At 37.5% G+C, this 18,733-nt stretch overlaps 2 protein-coding genes across 10 annotated transcripts in view; one reads left to right on the top strand and one right to left on the bottom strand.

Annotated features, from left to right (window-relative positions):
- Nucleotides 1-18,733, bottom strand: part of LOC117578388 (hemicentin-2) — a 79,853-nt gene that overhangs the window by 39,906 nt on the left and 21,214 nt on the right. The window lies entirely within an intron of this gene.
- LOC117563405 (N-acetylgalactosaminyltransferase 4-like) lies at nucleotides 1,010-4,338 on the top strand. Of its 2 annotated transcripts, none has more exons than XM_034241739.2 (5): nucleotides 1,010-1,073; nucleotides 1,261-1,858; nucleotides 1,918-2,260; nucleotides 3,008-3,436; nucleotides 3,506-4,338. In XM_034241739.2, the coding sequence occupies exons 2-5, from the start codon at nucleotides 1,287-1,289 to the stop codon at nucleotides 4,160-4,162; spliced, it is 2,001 nt and encodes a 666-aa protein (XP_034097630.1). In that variant the 5' UTR covers nucleotides 1,010-1,073; nucleotides 1,261-1,286; the 3' UTR covers nucleotides 4,163-4,338. The 2 variants fall into 2 exon arrangements, with proteins under 2 accessions (XP_034097630.1, XP_051858032.1); XM_052002072.1 differs by having other exon boundaries at nucleotides 1,049-1,073; nucleotides 1,180-1,858.

Raw genomic sequence — 18,733 nt, 5'->3', positions numbered from 1 at the left:
TTCCATGTTGATAAATGTTCTTAAAATCAATTTGCAACATTGAATTTATAAGATTTTATGCATTAAACTTCACCATGTTTTATGTTATTAATTGTTAATCTATGTTATACATTTCATCAAATGCCATGGCCAAGAATAGAGAGCGAACAAATAAAACGAAATTTGCAATTAATTTTTTTTATTTTTCTATCGTATATCTGATACCATCGAGGCTGCAGAGATATGCACATACATTTATTTACATTTATCTTTGTGTATAAATACAAATGTCTATGTTGAAAATGTTTCACATCGGTTGAGAAAAGGGGAAGCAGAGGCCATAAAAATGTTGATTCGGCCCCCTTCACCCAGAAACATGCTATCCAACCATCCCCTTTTCCTACAAAAAAAAGAACACTCAATTCTGCTTTGCACTTCACGGCTAGGTTTTTGGCGTTGGCATTGGCGTTGACTTTATGTGTAAATATGAAAAAATGTCATTTTATTGCCACAATGCGTCGAAATTTTGTGAAAATTTATTGCGCATACGCGGCGTTGCACAATAAATTTGCGCTTAAATGCCCAGCAATTCTTTGAGTGTGTGAGGCTCTGTAAGTGTGGCTGTGGCTGTGGGGAAGAGAGACGTTGTGAGTAGCGGTGAGAGCGATTGTGTGTGTGTTTATTTTCATCTGCTGACATTGCGGACAGAAGTTGGCGAACATCTGCGATATTACACAGCCGAAAGAGTAAATGCTACGAGCAACAGCTGGAACTAAATTTAAAGCATATAACTAAATATTTAATAAAGGGGTATATGCACCAAATCGAGCTGAATGTACAGCAAATTCGACTCATTTCAACAATTAATTTACCTTTTTTTTGTCGAATCTATTTAGTTAAGGTCTAAGTATTTTAAAGTCGAGCAGCTATTTACTTCACTTTACAGCAGCTACTTCAGTTCGTCGTTGCAACGAATCAATTGTTATCAGCACCATGAAATTGAAACCGAGTTCGCCCAACAAAGTTTCCCATTTGTAGCGTCAGATGGCGACAGTGTGTTGACTTTGAATATTCGCACAGCGACGACAGACCAGGTGAGTGATGTTTTAAGTTCGAAGTTTCGAGCGAGTCTAACAATCAGATATGATAGCTCTAATTGATAGTGAAGAATGATGTAGATAATAAGCGAAAATGAGTTAGTTTCGTCGCCTTATCACATGTCATACATAGTATCTTGTGAAAGGCAATTAGATTAATGGACATCCATGCCACGCATTGCAGACCCAACGCCGAAAGATCGCAACACCATGGAACCATTCAAAACCGAAAAGTCTCAGTTGAACAACGTGCCTATCATGGCCATGAAGAAACGCTATGTGAAGCGCCTGGTGCGCAAAGTGATATTCCTACTGCTAACCGTAGCCTTCATCTCGCTGGTCACTACAATGATCGTTGAGAAACGTCTGGGCAATGGCAAGCCATCGAACGAGGTTGACGAAAGTAATTTGGATCCGAACGGAGATGCAATAACACCTGAATTCAGGGCTGCCAACATCGTGCCGACACGTCGAGCACCTCGCCCGCCGTTCCAGGATCGAAATGCTGTACGTGAGGAGCAGACACCGAAAGAGAAAGAGAACACAGTTAAGATGTTTACCTTGCCAACGCCGCAAGGTGAACGCAAAGATTGGAATGACTATCAGGCCATGGAAGATGATAAAATGCGCTCAGGCACTGGAGAACATGGTCTGCCGGCCAAGATTGAGGATCCTGCTGAGAAAGAGCTCGAAGACAAACTGTATAGAATGAATGGCTTCAATGGACTGCTCTCCGATAAGATATCAGTGAATCGTTCACTTCCCGATGTCCGCAGAGAAGAGTAAATATATCAAAGAGCCCGTTCGTTTTCATTTTGATGCCTAATTAAATTATTTGCAGATGTAAGACACGTCAATACTTGGCAAAGTTGCCCAAAGTTAGCGTCGTGATCATTTTCTTCAACGAACACTTCAAGACGCTTCTGCGTTCCGTTTATAGCATCATTAATCGAAGTCCGCCAGAGCTACTCCAGCAAATTGTGCTTGTCGATGACGGGAGCGAATGGGAATCGCTAAAACAGCAATTAGATGACTACGTCTCCCTTCACTGGCCAGATCTGGTTGATGTGGTTCACAATCCCGAGCGACTTGGCCTGATCGGGGCACGACTGTCCGGCGCCAAAGTAGCTACTGCTGAGGTTATGGTCTTCTTTGACTCTCACATTGAGGTCAACTACAACTGGGTAAGGTTCAAATATTTCAAATATCTTTTTATGAAACACACATTGAATAAGCTGAAGTTGAGCAGAATTATGGATGATGAACGATATGATACATTATCCGAAATTCAATTCGAATACAAGAATATATCTCATAGAAACAAGAGCAGCGAAAAAAAATGATGCAACTTTATCCACTTGTCGGTATTTATTCTCTATTCATTAGATATTTATTCTCTACACAGAGCACAAAACAAGTATAGCAACGATTAATTACTAAAATATACCGAAGAATCTATTTAGTATATTGATACAAAACATAACAAATTGCCAACACAGCAATTGTGACCCGTCAGCAGCAGCTGTTTTTTCGAAGTGTTAAACATCTTAATTAAATTTAAACTGTGTGAAAATATTACCAGTGCATCTAGTCCCTGAGATCTAGATGGTTTTACAGGCAGACAGACAGACGGACATATATAAGATATATTCTTATATATACACGAATACATATATTCTTTATGGGAATAGTTTTTCGATCTTAAAAAAGAGAAAAAGAAAATCTTGTATTACGAATTTTTTAATTTGAAATTCTTGTTTCAAAATTTGTTTTAATACCATAGACATTTTAACACAAGATTTGCCATTTAATTTTCAATTTAAATTTAATTTCTCTGTAAAGATGTTGACAGCACTAAGCGACAAATTACAACACATCCAAAATATTTGTGCGCCAAAAATGGGTTCACACTATATTTGTTCTTTCTTCAGCTGCCCCCGCTACTGGAACCCATTGCCATTAACAACAAGATATCTACATGCCCCATCGTAGACATCATCGATCACAGCAACTTTGCCTACAACGGAGGCTATCAGGAGGGATCCCGAGGGGGCTTCGACTGGCGATTTTATTACAAACAGCTGCCAGTGCTGCCGGAGGACAGCGTAGACAAATCTCAGCCATATCGCAGTCCAGTCATGATGGGCGGCTTGTTTGCCATCAACACTGAATTCTTTTGGAGTCTGGGCGGCTACGATGATGAGCTCGATATTTGGGGTGGTGAACAGTACGAGCTGAGCTTTAAAATCTGGATGTGTGGCGGCATGCTGCTGGATGTACCGTGCTCCCGAGTGGCCCACATATTCCGCGGTCCCATGGATCCACGGCCAAATCCCCGCAATTATAACTTTGTTGCAAGGGTAAGCATTGAAATAGCGAATGTCGATCAAAACTGATTAATTGACCTCATCTTGAACAAACGGAAATAGAACCACAAGCGAGTCGCAGAGGTTTGGATGGATGAGTACAAGGAATATGTCTACACTCGAGACCCGCAGACCTATGATAGTATCGATGCTGGCGATTTGAGGAGACAACGTGCGATTCGAGAGACATTGCAATGCAAATCCTTTGACTGGTATATGAAGGAGGTCGCACCCGACTTTCTGATCAAGTTTCCGCCCATCGAACCCCAACCCTATGCATCGGGTGCTATTCAAAGTCTGGCTTATCCGCAGCTGTGCCTCGACGCTATGAACTTGGGTACCAGTAATCCGGTGGGCTTGTATTCCTGCCACAACAATCTCACATTACCTGAAGGAAACCAAATGTGGTTACTCACTGCAGACCGCGAGTTGAGACGCACTGGTAATGATGAATGTCTTGATGTCCAAGACTCCCAAGCAAATGCGACGGTCTGGATGTGGGACTGTCACAATCAAGGAGGCAATCAATTCTGGTACTACGATCGTCAGCATCAGTGGATTGTGCATGGTAAGGGTGGCAATCGCTGCATGGAAGCATTTGTTGAGAACAACGTGAACGCGGTTTACACTAATGATTGCCAGGAGAACAATGACCGACAACGCTGGAACTTTGGCGTTCTCAATCACGAGCTATTAGATCGATTCTTCGATAACATTTAAGCTTTGTTCAAATTGCCAGCAGACTAAAGATGAAATCAACTATATAGTGTGCACAAATTTTGATAAACTTATTATAGATTCTTAATATGGTTCCATTTTTATTGCAGGTGTTTAAAATACAAATTTGACTTTAGTATCAAAATATGATTGTCACTATGCTTAATTTAAATACAAAAGGATTTAAGCATTATTAACTAATGCCTTAAAATTTACACTTGGATGATGTTTATTCAGTAGATTCTTCTTTTATTTTTGTCAGCTGTAAAAACTCTTGTTAGAAGAATTTATTGATTGGATCACATTAACAGCCATTTTAGGACAAGCCTTAATTTGCAATTTGACTTTGCATTCGCTTTTGTCCAGGCGGTATGATGGACCTTAAGAAGTCAGCCATTAGGCTTGTTTGCTCTCCTTCTCTCTTTCTCTCTGTCTCCCTATCACTCCGACTGAACCGTCTTTGTCAGACTGAATGCCAATGCATCAAAGGCAAAGATGCATTTCACGTTGACTGCATTACTAAACGGCTACAGCTTTAAGCTGGGATCTACCTTGCGGAACCATGTACCTTCGTGTACTCAGGCCAAGCAGAGGTACTTTGAAAAATTGTTTACTACATGGGAGCTAGTCCTAGGTTGGATCCTTTTCTGGTTGCATTTTTGTGACGTCTTTGGGTGGCCTTCACTTAACTACAGCAGCTCAACTACTCGACAGCTCGTGCATGCTAAAAGCTATTTAAATATGCTCTCTGTGAATGCCTTGATTGGCTATATGCCAGCCCGTTCCTTGTCTGACTTTGTCGTCGCCATTGCCGTTCCTTGGCTTTGGGTTCGGTTCGGTTCGGTTAGGTTTAGTTCGGTTTGATTTAACTTGCAAAAGCACACAAATAACAGAACGGGGAAGAAGATATGAGCATCAACACCCTCTCACTCACTCAATTTCTCACTTTCCAGAATTACTTTTTTGCATGAATTAACGAAATAATTGTACATTTCCTTTGAATAGGAGTTAAGAAGTGAACTCAGTCCTCCCAATTACATTAAACACATGATACGAAATAATTCCTTTACACGCTGACGGCATGTCATAATTAAAACATTTAATTAATATTATAAGCGCATCTACTTAAATAAGATTATTGTGGTATTAAGCCAACTTTCAACTTACAACAACCAGTATGTCAAGTCAAAAAAAAAACTTTTACTCTTCGGACAAACCCCCGGAACCAACACTGGGAAATGAAATTTCTAATGCAACTTTCACACACTGGTCTTTTATTTTGTGGCATACTCTCATAACTTTTCATGCTCCGAGTGGCGAGAACCACGAACTGAAATTCGGAGGAGCATTTTAATTGATATTTAAGTATGGTTACTGTTACTTCAGTTTGCGTAATTGCCGGAGCGTCTTGTGCCCTCCAATTAGCGTTACCATACAATTTAGCATGACGTAAGCAAGGACTCCTCCAGCCTGGTGCCTTTTGGCCCCCAGTTGCGACACAGTGCCTGCTCCCATATGGAATGCGTTTATTTCATGTAAAAATATTTCGTTGACAATTACACATCACCAGATACCCACAGAAAAGAGTTTCCCGACTGAGTTCCCTCTTGATTATGGGCATGTGGGTGGGTGTGTATGTGACATTTTGCGATTAATCGTCGGGCTCATTAGTGGTGAAAATATTTATGAAGACCTGAGGGAAAACGCAGCGTCGTACAGTCATTAAATATACATTGAAATCACTCTCCTTTCTCATTTATGTATTCAGGAACATAATGTATTCATATGTCTATTTTGTGAAGATCTTAATGGATTTATCAAAAAGTTCGAAATAAAGTACGAGCAAACACTTCATTAAAGTTTGCGAATATTATTATTAATTATAATAACTGATTGCTAATAACTTAATCTATAGCATAACTTTGTTTCTATTCTCGAAACTGCATCACTATTCAAAATTGATGAAAAAGATGTCCATGATGATGAATATGAATATTCCCTTACAGGTTAATTTAAATTAATAAATAATAGTTAGCAGGTAATCAGGTCAAATGAAACAAGTAAGAAAGCTACAATCGCGTGTAATCGACTGTGAGACCATATTGTAAAACCATATTGTCCAAATATACTGAAAATAGTAGAATATACCAAGGGATATATAGCATGAAGTACACACCATACCAGATTGTTAGCCAAAATCACTAAAGAATATAGATATATGTGTAATGGGGTCGAAGAAGTCTCCGCCTGCCGGCTTAACACATTTGCAGGATGCAAAATGTTAGAATACTCCTCTACACTATGGGTCAGGGGTATTAAATGAAGATCGTTATAAAAGACTGATTGAAGTCAGAAACTTTTATTTAAAGAATGCTTAAAATAACAACGAATTAAAAAGAGATATCGTTGTTATTCTCAATCTTAATTTATGGTACAGTATTATAATTGGAAATATTTTTATTGTTGCATTAATAAATAAGGTTGTAAAGGTAGCTATAAAGTTGTTAACAATTTAGTTGTATGCAGTACATCTTGTTGATAGGGAATGCTGTCGTCACTTTCCTCGTTAATTATTTAAATCGTTAAATGCTGTACATTTTTTTGTGCACCCATGTCGAGTTGCTGTGTGTGCATTGGTGCGTTGTGTATTTAACTTTTTGAGCCGCTTTGTGGTAGCATTATAAAAAGCTCTGAACAGTACGTTCTACTGTACTATGTATATATACATACGAGGACCAGAAGGAGTACAAGCATTATGGCCACATTATGGCATCCTCCAAAAATTATCACATAGTATGTGTTTGTGGTTTTCGCAGTCACATTCTGCAAAGTCAGCAGATTCCTCTTTTGCGTCAACTCCCTACTTTATCGTCAAACATCGCCTGGCTTAAAATTGCAGTTGATTGTTGTGTTCATTAGTTCACTACCTTTTCACTCATTTACAATTTATTGTTACTATTTTCAGAACTAGCAGTAATGACGGTTTTGATTTTCAAATTACAAATAAAGATTGGTCTGACAATATTATATGCGAGGAAAATGTAATAGGATTATTGTTTTCGCATTGTGGTTGGTAATTTATTAGAATAATTATCCCGTACACAGAACACTGTAGCTTTTGTAATGTAATGTAGCTTTTTGCTATGCTATGTGACTCCAATAGTAGCTCATCTACTTATATTCATAATGGCATTATAAGAAGGATGATTTTTGATGTGAACAGATTGCGAAAATCCACTCTTAATTACATTTTCAAACTATTGTGTATGTATTTGTATTGGCACCACAACTCGAATGAATTCTAGGATAGAAGGGTTTGATATGTTAGCTTTACGCCTCCAGCAGCGTTAAGAGTCGAGACGATATAGTCATGTCATGTTCGTCTGTCTGTCAGATTGTCTGTCCACCTAGATATCAGAGAGAGGAAGCTTTCATATAAAAATTGTAGATGTTGTTTAAAATTTAATTTTATAATACAAAATACGGCTGCTGCTATCCGGTCTCAGCTGCCATTGGCTTGCATTCTGGTCTATTGTGTACTCTATGGTATATTTGAAATTTAATAGTATATCAATATTGCCATTGGTATATTTTAGTATTTGTTCACTATATTAATTTGGTAATAATTGAGAGTGGGGTACATTTCAAGGAACTTAGTATAAAATTTTATTAGTTTTTTCATGTTCAGTGAACACTATTCACAATTAGCATAACAATATTTTTGAAATCAATATTCAGCTTCGTTTTGTCAAAATGGTTCTCGATCAATTAATACTCGAGCATTATCGAGCTTGTAAACTGAGTTTAGTGACCTAGGCAGGATCCTTCCATATTTTTCGACATTAACCACTTGCATTAATTGCAAAAGAAGCTGATAAGCAGACTGCTGACCAGAACATTAATTACCTATTTAATAAACTGTTCATCGAGATATCAATTCATTCTGATAAAAATAATTTGTTATACATACATCAATTTTATTTTAAATATAAAGTGCTTAAAATAAACTTTATTTTAACATGGCAAATTATATTACTGTCAATAAATCAGAACAATAGTTATCTACTAAGATGAGCGAAGGATCAATAAGGTGAAAACAAATCCGACAAAGAATGGAATAAACTTTAGCTTAGCTTTTATACAAGGAGTTCAAAATGCAACAAACCGCAGAGTGAACTCACAATGAGTATATAAATATTCGACTAAGGTATACCCTATACCCAACTTAGCTAGGACAATCCATAACGGTAATCCATAGAAGCGAAAAATTATTTATGTGCACTCATTTCAGTATTAGAGACCAGATAATTTTTCAGATTGTCTTAGTGGATAATAGAAAATGGACTATATGTACATATGTTCGCACCGGAAGATGAAAGCTCTTAATATAGTTGAAGTATAAATGAAATTTTTTATAAAAGCATCAGTGCATCAAGCTTTTATACCCTTTGATGCTTATTGACGATGAGCACCCGAGCAGACTACAAAAAGGGGGTGGAAACTAGTTGGTTGGCAGACACAAATGAAGCAGACAAATAAGGCCAGTTTTATTATAAAGTAACAAAAATCTGCAATCTGTGCACAACTGAACTCAACCCTATGAACTGGCCTCTGAACTTTTGTGGCATGGCTATAAAAAAGTGTTACTGTTCTCGATTGTTGGTTTTGGTCTTTATGTTGTTGTTGTTGTTGTTGTTGTTGAATAGTTGCTTCGCTACTGTTGCTGCCTCACAAAAGCAACTTCAATTTTATGCAAAAGAGGCAAAAAGTTCAGAGGTGTTGACCATGTTTGAGGCAAAAGTAGAGGCGAATATTGAATTTGTTTTAAATGACAGCATAATAAGCCAACAGACCCAAAAAACTTTTGCGAACTTCGGACCCAAGGGGGAAGACCGAAGCCGGTATGAATGTAGTCAATTTATGACTGCTGTGGGAATTCGAGACTCTTCGACTTTAAAACAAGATTTCGAAAAATACTTTAATTGAAGTAAAAGGCAGTTCAAACGTTTTACAATAGATCAAAATAGACTTTGCAACTATATTTTTCGAGTCAATCATAGAATATTTACATTAATTTAGAATTACAATTTTAAGATTGAAAATAATGCATTTCATTAAAGTCTCAATTTGTAACTTTGATAAAAAAAGCTTGCTATTCACGAGGTCATTCAGCATTCTCCCAAAGTATTATTCGACCTGAAAGTTCGAAAAATCAATACAATACAGTAGTCAAAAAATAAGAAGTAAAACAAAGTGAACGTGCAACACTTATTGTGAGCGGCAAACAGCAAGAACAAAAACCATTGTGCTCTCATACCTTGATATAAAGCATCCAAAAACGAAAAACTATTTTGCATAAAACAAAAGTTTTTGGGTTTCTCTATGGGAGGCTATTGAATCATACAAAACACGTATTACATATACACAGTATGTTCCACAAAATAGGTATATGCATGTTGATATGAAGTGCCGTTGTGTCTCAATGTTGCAGTTGCTCGTTTGTTTGTCGCCATAAGGAGACAAAACGAAGAATGTATTGTGAGAGATGAGCGCAAACAAACAACACACAATACTCTTGCTCATACGATAAAACCTTCTCACACATTGACCTACATTTATGCAATAGAAACTTTAAAAGAATCAAATCGAATAACATAAAAAAATCGCACTTTCTGCCGTTGATGGCACACAGGATGAGCCGTTGACAGCCGCTGCCACGTGAGCGTTGTGAGAATTTGGCGATATTAAAATATCTCCTGGAATTGTGTACTCCACCAGTTGCATAGACAGAGAGAAAGAGAGAGTGACTCCCACTCGTCCCATTTAATGTCGTCTTCTCTTTTTTTCTATTTTACACTCTGCTTTTGTGCACTGTCATTTGCTGAATATTCATATTTTTGATCCCAAAAACTTATGAATTATGAAATATGCATACAATTGTCTCCCTTTCCCTAGGCCAAGTCGAAAGAAAGAACGAAAAGAATGCAGTCAAAGCAGAGCTAAAAACAAAAAACACATCATGGAATCTCAACTCAAACTCCCGCCGTCTCTTAAGAGAAGGCTAGCACACATTTTTTAAGCATGTGCAGCACATACATATAGTAGAAATATCTCTGTATATCCACTTATCTATGTATGTATGTATGTATGTATGTATGTATGTATGTATGTATGTATGTATGTATGTATGTATGTATGTCTGCTGCTGTTGGGCGCTGATGCATTCTGGCTGAAAGCGTTTGCAAAATAAGGTGACACAATTTCATATATTTTTTCACCACTTTGGCTCTATTTATTGTTTCTCATCGTAGAATTTAAAATGCATTTATGTTGATGGTATTTCAAATGAAGCTCGTTAGTCATGCAAAGCATAGACTATTGTGTATAAATTAAATATTGGAACAACCGTTCCACAATTTGCAAAATACTTAGAATTGTTCTAAATTCCAACAAGCTACAAAATTATGTTCAAAAGAAAAATAATATATAAAATCATTTCAGTTAAATTGATTAAAACTCACAAAGATTCGCATAAATTGAAATTTAAAAAACAATATTCCTCATATTTGGGGTGCAGTAAGAAAAGAAACCTTTAAATTTTTGTAGTCTTAATTATATCCATGTTGACTATTTCCTGGTTAGCTTCACATACAATATATCTACATACATACTACATGTTTTTTTTTGTTGTTTTGGTCTGCAGCTTCGCCTACTCGGGTTGTCGTGGAGGAAATAACTTACAATTGACCTCGTTAGCCGCAATCTCATGTGAATTGTGCTTTATGGACTCATCTCACTTTCCTAGTCTCATTTCCTTTATCTTTCTCGCTCTGGCTCTCAATCTGTCTCTCTTTTTCTGTTTCTTTTTCTCGCTGATTTTTTGTACCCCACTCTTTCCATACTTCTTCTGATGGTTCTTTTATCTCGTTTTGCATCGGTCTGCGAGGTACTAAGCCGGCTAGTTGGTTAGTTGGCAGTCGTATTAGTGTCGTGACCTCTTGAAGTAGCATTTCCTGCTTTTTCATGGGCTAAAGAAGCCGCACCCTCAGTAGCTAATAGTGATCCAATTATGTTTAGTCCAGGAGCATATACCACACTGTGAGCACCATCTTCAAGTACAGTATAAATTGTGGTTTCTCTGCCACGTAGGAAACATGCAGTATACTACAGTTCTGATACACTTGCTGACTAGGTCAAATTGAAGCGTGTGCTATTTTTACCGTTACTTTAGAGTGGGAGATGCAAACATAGTTAAAAGTTGCACATTTTGTGCATTACTCTTTATTCTTCATACTTTATTTCGATCTTTACCGTTTTCCCATTCTGCTACAAGCAACGAAACAAAACTTTAAGAAGTGACGTATAATTTTGTACAGGAATCTACGAATACTATATTCATATAATTTCTGCCATACATTACATGTAAGGTTTGCAAATATAATTGTACTGTTATCAATTATTGCGATAATTCTGAACACAAAGTCGCTTATTTTTTTCAAATATCAGATCAAATATACATATTGAAACTATCTAAAATGATTTTTACTGCGACGAAAGATTCAAATGTTAAATGAGTTTGATAAAACGAGCAGCAATTGTCATTACAAGAACACACACTCCTTCGAAAATGGGAAAAATAATAATTGTGAGATGTTTCGCAAGTCTCATTGTCGTGTGTTAAAATTTAAAGGATTCCAGCAGGTTGTTGCTGGGGCTCTGGTGCGGATTGCAAATAAATTAAAAATGATTGTGAGTGCGGTTGCTGGCAGCACAAATATGACGTACCATCTACCACATTGGGTTTTATTTCAGTGTTTCATTGCTGCTCGTTGCAAGCATAGCAAATCAACGCACATGAAATTTCAGCAAACAACAAATGTAAAGTCCCTAAAGACATATAACACACGCACACACACACACACACACACGAATAACAAAATATAACTTGTTATCTCATCGGTTCTTTTTTATATAAATAATATTTCGTCTGCCTCGTTTTTGGTGGTTCCCCAGTGTAAATGTAAACAAGCGCTTATCAAAGTATGTGTATGTGTGTATGTTTGCATGTGTCTAAAGAATACATTCATACGTAACACATATGTACATATATGTATGCATGGACACATGTGTGTATGAGTGTGTGCGACAGCATGTATTTGTGCCTGTCAACTGTCATTGCCAGTTGGTTATGTGGCTTTTGGTTCAGCGAACAGCAACAATAACAATAACAAATATTACAACGCTGAGAACACATTCCAATATTCATACCAATGAAAAGGAAAGAGAAACGATAGCAAATATGTTCAGATGTTATTTGTTATAGCCTAAACAAACTACCAATAATAATATAGAACACAGTCCTTGATCTGATGAATGAGCAATAAAAATATGTGCCTAACACAGTCTTAATCAAATATTTCTATCAAAAAAAACATTCATTACTTTATAATCAACATTGTTGCCGTTTTAGGATTCGCGTTTTACATCCAATTAAATTCCTCGTTCGACACGTTTCATTTCGTTTAAGAAAATCGAAGTAAAAACTATACACATATGTACATATCATATATGGATTAAAAAAATATCAGATACATTTCATAACTACCTTTTAACAGTGCTTCTGTAGCTATTCTAGTTGTTGTTTCTGCTGTGATCCAAATAATAAAGGTTGAATATTGCAACATTTTGCTTTAAAAATGTCATCACGTAAGTGTTAAAATCGCTCTGCGTATCAAAACCAACATCTGTGAGTGGTGAGTAAAAGGGAAGCGAAGGGAAGGGAATAGATGTACAAGCAAAGAGCACGACTCAACATCAAGGATAGATACATACATGGCTATTGAACGTTATAGGTTTGAACATACAGATGTATGTGATAGCAGCACACACATATTTATGTATTTATATAGGGGTATGGAGGATTCAACGTAGTATATTCAATGGCAATAGCAATTCGCTGTGTTATGCTGATCTAAGCATCCTCGACGGGCAGCAGCTGTTACCGATTGTTGTGGCCTTTTAAGGCCGCTCAGCCGCATGAATTCTGAAAATGCTTGCGAATGCTGGCGATTGCATGTGATAGGAGTTGTGTGTGAAGCCTTGTAATAGCTTAAACTCTCAGCAATTGTGACAAATGTGGCACAAAACGTTTGATAAAGCAAGTAAAACGTGGTTTTATAAATTGTTACAAAAACAGTCATAATGTTGTTCACAACTAACGTAAGTCCATATATGAAGTAGTTATAAATTTTTGGTATTCAAAATGACGAGGCATTAGAAGGTTAGCCCTCTAAACAGAGCAATTTAAGAGAGCTCCGCTGTATTCTTCGCTGCTTATAACAAAAAATAAATGACGAGGCATTAGAAGGTTAGCCCTCTAAACAGAGCAATTTAAGAGAGTTCCGCTGTATTCTTCGCTGCTTATAACAAAAAATAAATGACGAGGCATTAGAAGGTTAGCCCTCTAAACAGAGCAATTTAAGAGAGTTCCGCTGTATTCTTCGCTGCTTATAAAATAAATAAGAGCAATTCTAACAACTGTGACCAATTGAATTTAGCATGTGCATGTCTGCACAACGAAAACTCTATCCACAACAAAAAAAATTAAAGCAAATATTGCGTTGTTGACATTGATATTTGAAAGAGAACAAATCTGCATTTGCAAGAGTAAACTTTGTATTCGGGTGCAAGCGAGTGCACTATTCTAATTGTCAAAGCAAGCGTTTGCTGATCGTGTCTTTCACACAGGCAAGCTCGCATATTCAACTGTATTCTGCAAAAGCGTAGAGCGAAGCGAAGGCGAGTAAGTGCTCTGAAAGAGAGTTCTGTAATGTTCTCACACGTACAGGGGCTTACATACATACATATGTATTATGATGCTTTCGTGTTCTTTTGCAAAACTTTAATTTATTAACAATAAAACGTTAATTGGTTGAATTATGAAAACCGCTGTTTGACATTTTTGTCTGAGTGAATGGCATACTTCAAAAATATGTATGATATACATATGCAACATAGATTTAAATTAAAGCAAATTAGTCAGCAGTTCAGTAAATAAAGTAAAAAGCTATGTGTGTAGCTCTAAATACGAGTGCGGTCGACTGTGAGATGTCCTCTGTATTATTTTTTCACTACACTAAATTAATTTATCGAAAAATATTCAAACATACCGAAAGCTATACAAACAGACAGATAAACGGACGGACATTGCTATATAGTCTTGGCTATTGACGCTGTTTAAGAATATATAATATATTCTTTAGGGTTCGGAAATGACTCCTTTTGCTTGTTACATATATTTGAATCTGTTCGGTTGATTTCCACAAAAGTAATTTTTATTATAGACACAGATTGACAGAAATAGCTTAAGATATCACCCGTGTTCTTTTTTTTATAAAGTGGCTGTGGCATGTTTTATAAAGTTTTATATATTTAAGATATTCCTGAATAATATTCATAAATGTATATAAAAAATCGTCAATTTGAATAAACACATATATTTGTATATGAATTATCAACAAATTAACAAAGTTTCCTCATTTACCTCATAAAGGCTATTTTCTTAAACGTTAGTAAAAACAACGGTTACCTGAAAGTGTCGAACGGCAAATTCCAAAAATGATTATATACATATATATTTATGCATGCCTCCCGCAATATGCAACAACGACCAAAAAATACCACAAAGGTGTTTGCAGAGCGTCAAAATAAAATATTTTATTGGCACGCACATCCCGTCGAACCCAACCTTATTCCAGTTACTCCTGCCGCCTTTACTCGCATGTTAACAATAACAAACAATAGGTAAACTAAAAACAAACGGTAGCAAAGCCCGCCCCCGCAAAAAATAAAACGAACGAAATGAAAAGGAAAGGAAATATGTATATTGCGTTTTATCTTCAGATTTAGGTTTTGTGCGACAAAAGCTTTTAATATGCAAATGACCAAATGAGTGGCCCCAGTCGAACAGCGGTAAAAAGTGGGAGAAACCCTCTCAGCTTTTGGTATGCGAAATGCGCGATGGTCAATTGGAACATTTCCACATTTCATTAACGCGCGTAGTTGAACATGGCCTCCCCAAAGGCAGGCAATAGCAATGGCTTCGACTTGTGTGTGTGTGGGGGGGGGGGGGGGGGGGAGGTGGGTAGACTTCCTCGACTAGGGCGGACTATTTGGCTTGGCTCTTAACTAGCTGACGCAGCTGCAAATGGCCTTGCTTTGATGTTCTTGCCTTAACTTTACCAATGGGCTATATGTAAATTCCTTATGCCAGTGCAAGTATGTGTGGCTTGACGCTCGCTTCCACACTTCAACACACTTATTCATGCACATTTGCATATCATTATGTGTATTTGGGCCAAGCCAAGCCACGCCAAGCTAAACGAAGCCGGCAGCTCAGACGTAACACCCAAAACTCACATAGTTTCCTAGTGCTCTTTCTAGCATACACACACATACTGTATCTCTATCTCTCTCTCCCCTCCCCCTCCAGACAGCACTCGTTCGCTCTCGTTTTGCCTTACCGGGTAGTAATCTTAGCGCCTAGATTTAAGATTATGACCTGGCTGAGTCTGCGGCTCGCCGCTAAAGTATCTTTGGTATGCCAGTGAGTAAATCTTTGGATGCCGTTGGAACTCACAGGTTGCAGGTCGCAGGTTGCAGGTGTCAGGTTATTAATGTAGCATTCAACATCACAACTCAGTCATTCAGTCAGTCCGTCAGTCTTAAATGGGCTTTCAGTTATTACACTATGAGGCACATTCGGCATTTCCTTAGGAACCAACGAAGAATATTAGATTTCTTTCTTTTAAAATTGTAATTTCAGTTCGTTTCTACTACAAAGAGATTCTTTGATGCCACACCTTTGATACTCTTCTTGTTTTAAATATTTACAAATTTTGATTGATTTTATATAATTAAAATCGTTAAAGTGAATAAAACTTTATTCAACAGTTGCTTTTATTGGTACCATCGTTGGAAATCGGACTGAAAAATCATTTGACATACGAATAGAATAGAGTTTGGCTTTGGCTGATGCTCTTATGCGAATTAAACAAATTATGTAAATGAGCTCATCTTTCTTGTTTAGATAATTTCAATATACATTAAAGTTATATTATTTTAATTCGCCAAGATTACAAGCACTTATTTAACCGAGCAGTCGGACTAATTTTAAATGAGACGTATGAAATCTATTGTAACTTTTGCTCCGATGTAGTATCGTCTGCTCAATTAAACTTTATTGTTCTAATACTCAAAGCTCCCAGCGCTGCCCTCAAAATCCAATTAAACTTAAAAAGGCGTCTGGTGCAGGCGCCATTTATCCTGTTTAAGGATTCCATTTCCTACGTGACATATGCACAATTAAAATTTTTAATTGCCTGAAAAACTTGCCATCATACAGCGTCAGACAAAGAAAGTGAGAAACAAAGAAGGGGATAGGGGACGAAAGAGAAATATGTGAATGTTATATACATACACATGGTATGGCTGAAAACCTAATTCCAAATTGAGCCACGTTTGTAACCTTGAACCTTGACTGCTCTAAGCTGGGGGCTCAGAGACAATTCTTTAGATTCTCTCCCATTAGAAGCAGCAACAAAGCAAGGACAATGTTAGTCGTTGTTATCGTTTTTGTATTTGTTTTTGTTTTTGTTTTTGTTGATGTCCTTGTCTTGTCTAGGCGACTCGGCGTTTGCGTTTGGCGTTGACGTTGGCGTTGGCGTTGGCGTTTCCATTGGCGTAGTAGGATCTTTTTGTGTATTCCTTGGCAAGCTTGTGTAGCATTTAAGTTACGCTTTACCCTAATAAGCAAAAGTGTCTAACGTAGCGTAACTAAATGCGAAAGGCAAACATTTCATTAACAAACACGCACAAAGTGGTAAGGTGCTATCAAGCAGCAAAAGAGATTCCCTTCCATGTACAGTGTGTGTGTGTGTGTGTGTGAGAGAGAGGGGGGAGGACGATTTTCTACACATTGTAGACAACCAGCCAGTTGACAGTTATGTATGTAATATTTTTTCTTAGCCTTGTATCCCACCAAAAACGGGGCTGTCTTTCTGCCTACCAAAGCTCAGTCTACAGGCTAGCTGTCAAGCCCACAAACACATGCAGACAGACAAATACGTACATGTTCTCACACGTTCACACACCCACATACACACACACACACACGAACTTTGTGTGCGCTCTTTGAGGGTGTGTTTGAAATTTCATAATATCTTTCATTTCATTCTTTGCTTTACTTTATTTTAAGCTCTTTGCTTGATTAGAAGGTGTTGCCATAAATGTCCTTTGTGCGCTGTGTGTACGTACTTGTATCTGAGTAAGTGGGGCTGTGTGTGTGTGTGACTCTGTATGTGAGTGTGTGCAAGTGGGTGTGGATGTGTGTTGGCTTCAAATATTATTCCAGCTTTTGTGTGTTTGCTCATGTGTAATTTACATTTACCAAGTGCTTTATGGGGACAAGGCAACAAGGCGACAAAAATTTAATAAGACTCGGTAAATGCTCATCCTGTTATTCGAGAAATGATTAAGGCATTGCTCAGCTCTTCTCAACGATACACTGCCTTCAATTGAGCATAAATATGAGTATCAGGATGTTTTTATACCCGCTACCCATTGGGTAGAAAGGGTATTATAACTTTGTGCATGCAGGAAGTGTATATAACAAGCATCTCCGATATATAAAGTATGTAGAAAAGCCGAGGCGTCTGACTGTCTGTCTCTCTGTCCATCTGTCCGTCTAAATACAAAAATCTCAGAGACTATTAGAGATAGAGATATAATTTGTATCGACAGTATCAAGGTTGTTTCAAATTCTTACAACTTCTATATATATTTTAGTATTTTTTTGTGTTGTATTAATTTGGTATATTCTAAGAATAATACCACTCTGTTATTTGAATGTAGTACTTGTCATTTTTATTATGATAATTATCAGATGTACAAATATCGATTTGATTCTCAAGACAGAGTTTCTAACGCATTCTATCATCCCCTCCCGCAACCCTTAACTTGAAAAGGGAAAACAGCATTAATCGGCGCTTCCACCGCACTTGCACTGGCAATTTCCTACACCCGCGAGCATAAACCGCAATCAAAGTCGCCGCCGGTTGCCGTCGAGATACCCGCTGAGATCTTTCGCTATGAGTAACTAGCGAATTGATGCTTCCACCCTAAGCCGAAAGCAACAACAAGCAGCCACCTATAACCCTCAGACGTTATATAAGCCACATAAAATACAAAGTGCCGCTGCTCCTATGGCTGCTTCTCAACGGGTGCGTTCAACTTTTACGTATTCAGTCGCCATAAATGTCATATTTTATCTGTTCCTGCCACCCCGACTGTAACTGTGGCTGTGGCTATGGATGCTGCGTCGTCATCGTCGATGTCTGGCTAAAAATAACAGTTTCTAGCGCAAAACTTTATTAAAAATTTATATACAGTTGCTGCTGCTGGTTTTGCGTTTGCGTTTGCTTTCGCTGCTGCTGCTGCTGCTTTTACTTTTGCACACTCTGCCTTTGAGTTTAAAGTTTCATTGCTGCCATTTTTTACGACTGCCCAGAAAAGTGA

Source organism: Drosophila albomicans, chromosome 2L, assembly GCF_009650485.2.
Source record: "Drosophila albomicans strain 15112-1751.03 chromosome 2L, ASM965048v2, whole genome shotgun sequence".
In the NCBI taxonomy this organism is placed as follows: domain Eukaryota; kingdom Metazoa; phylum Arthropoda; class Insecta; order Diptera; family Drosophilidae; genus Drosophila; species Drosophila albomicans.
This window is presented reverse-complemented; position numbering and strand designations above follow the sequence as displayed.

Coding starts and splice junctions, on each gene's coding strand:
- LOC117563405 (XM_052002072.1), top strand. CDS start 1,245: ATGCCACGCATTGCAGACCCAACGCCGAAAGATCGCAACACCATGGAA. Junction 1,859..1,917: donor CCCGATGTCCGCAGAGAAGA/GTAAATATATCA, acceptor AATTATTTGCAG/ATGTAAGACACGTCAATACT. Junction 3,437..3,505: donor ATTATAACTTTGTTGCAAGG/GTAAGCATTGAA, acceptor AAACGGAAATAG/AACCACAAGCGAGTCGCAGA.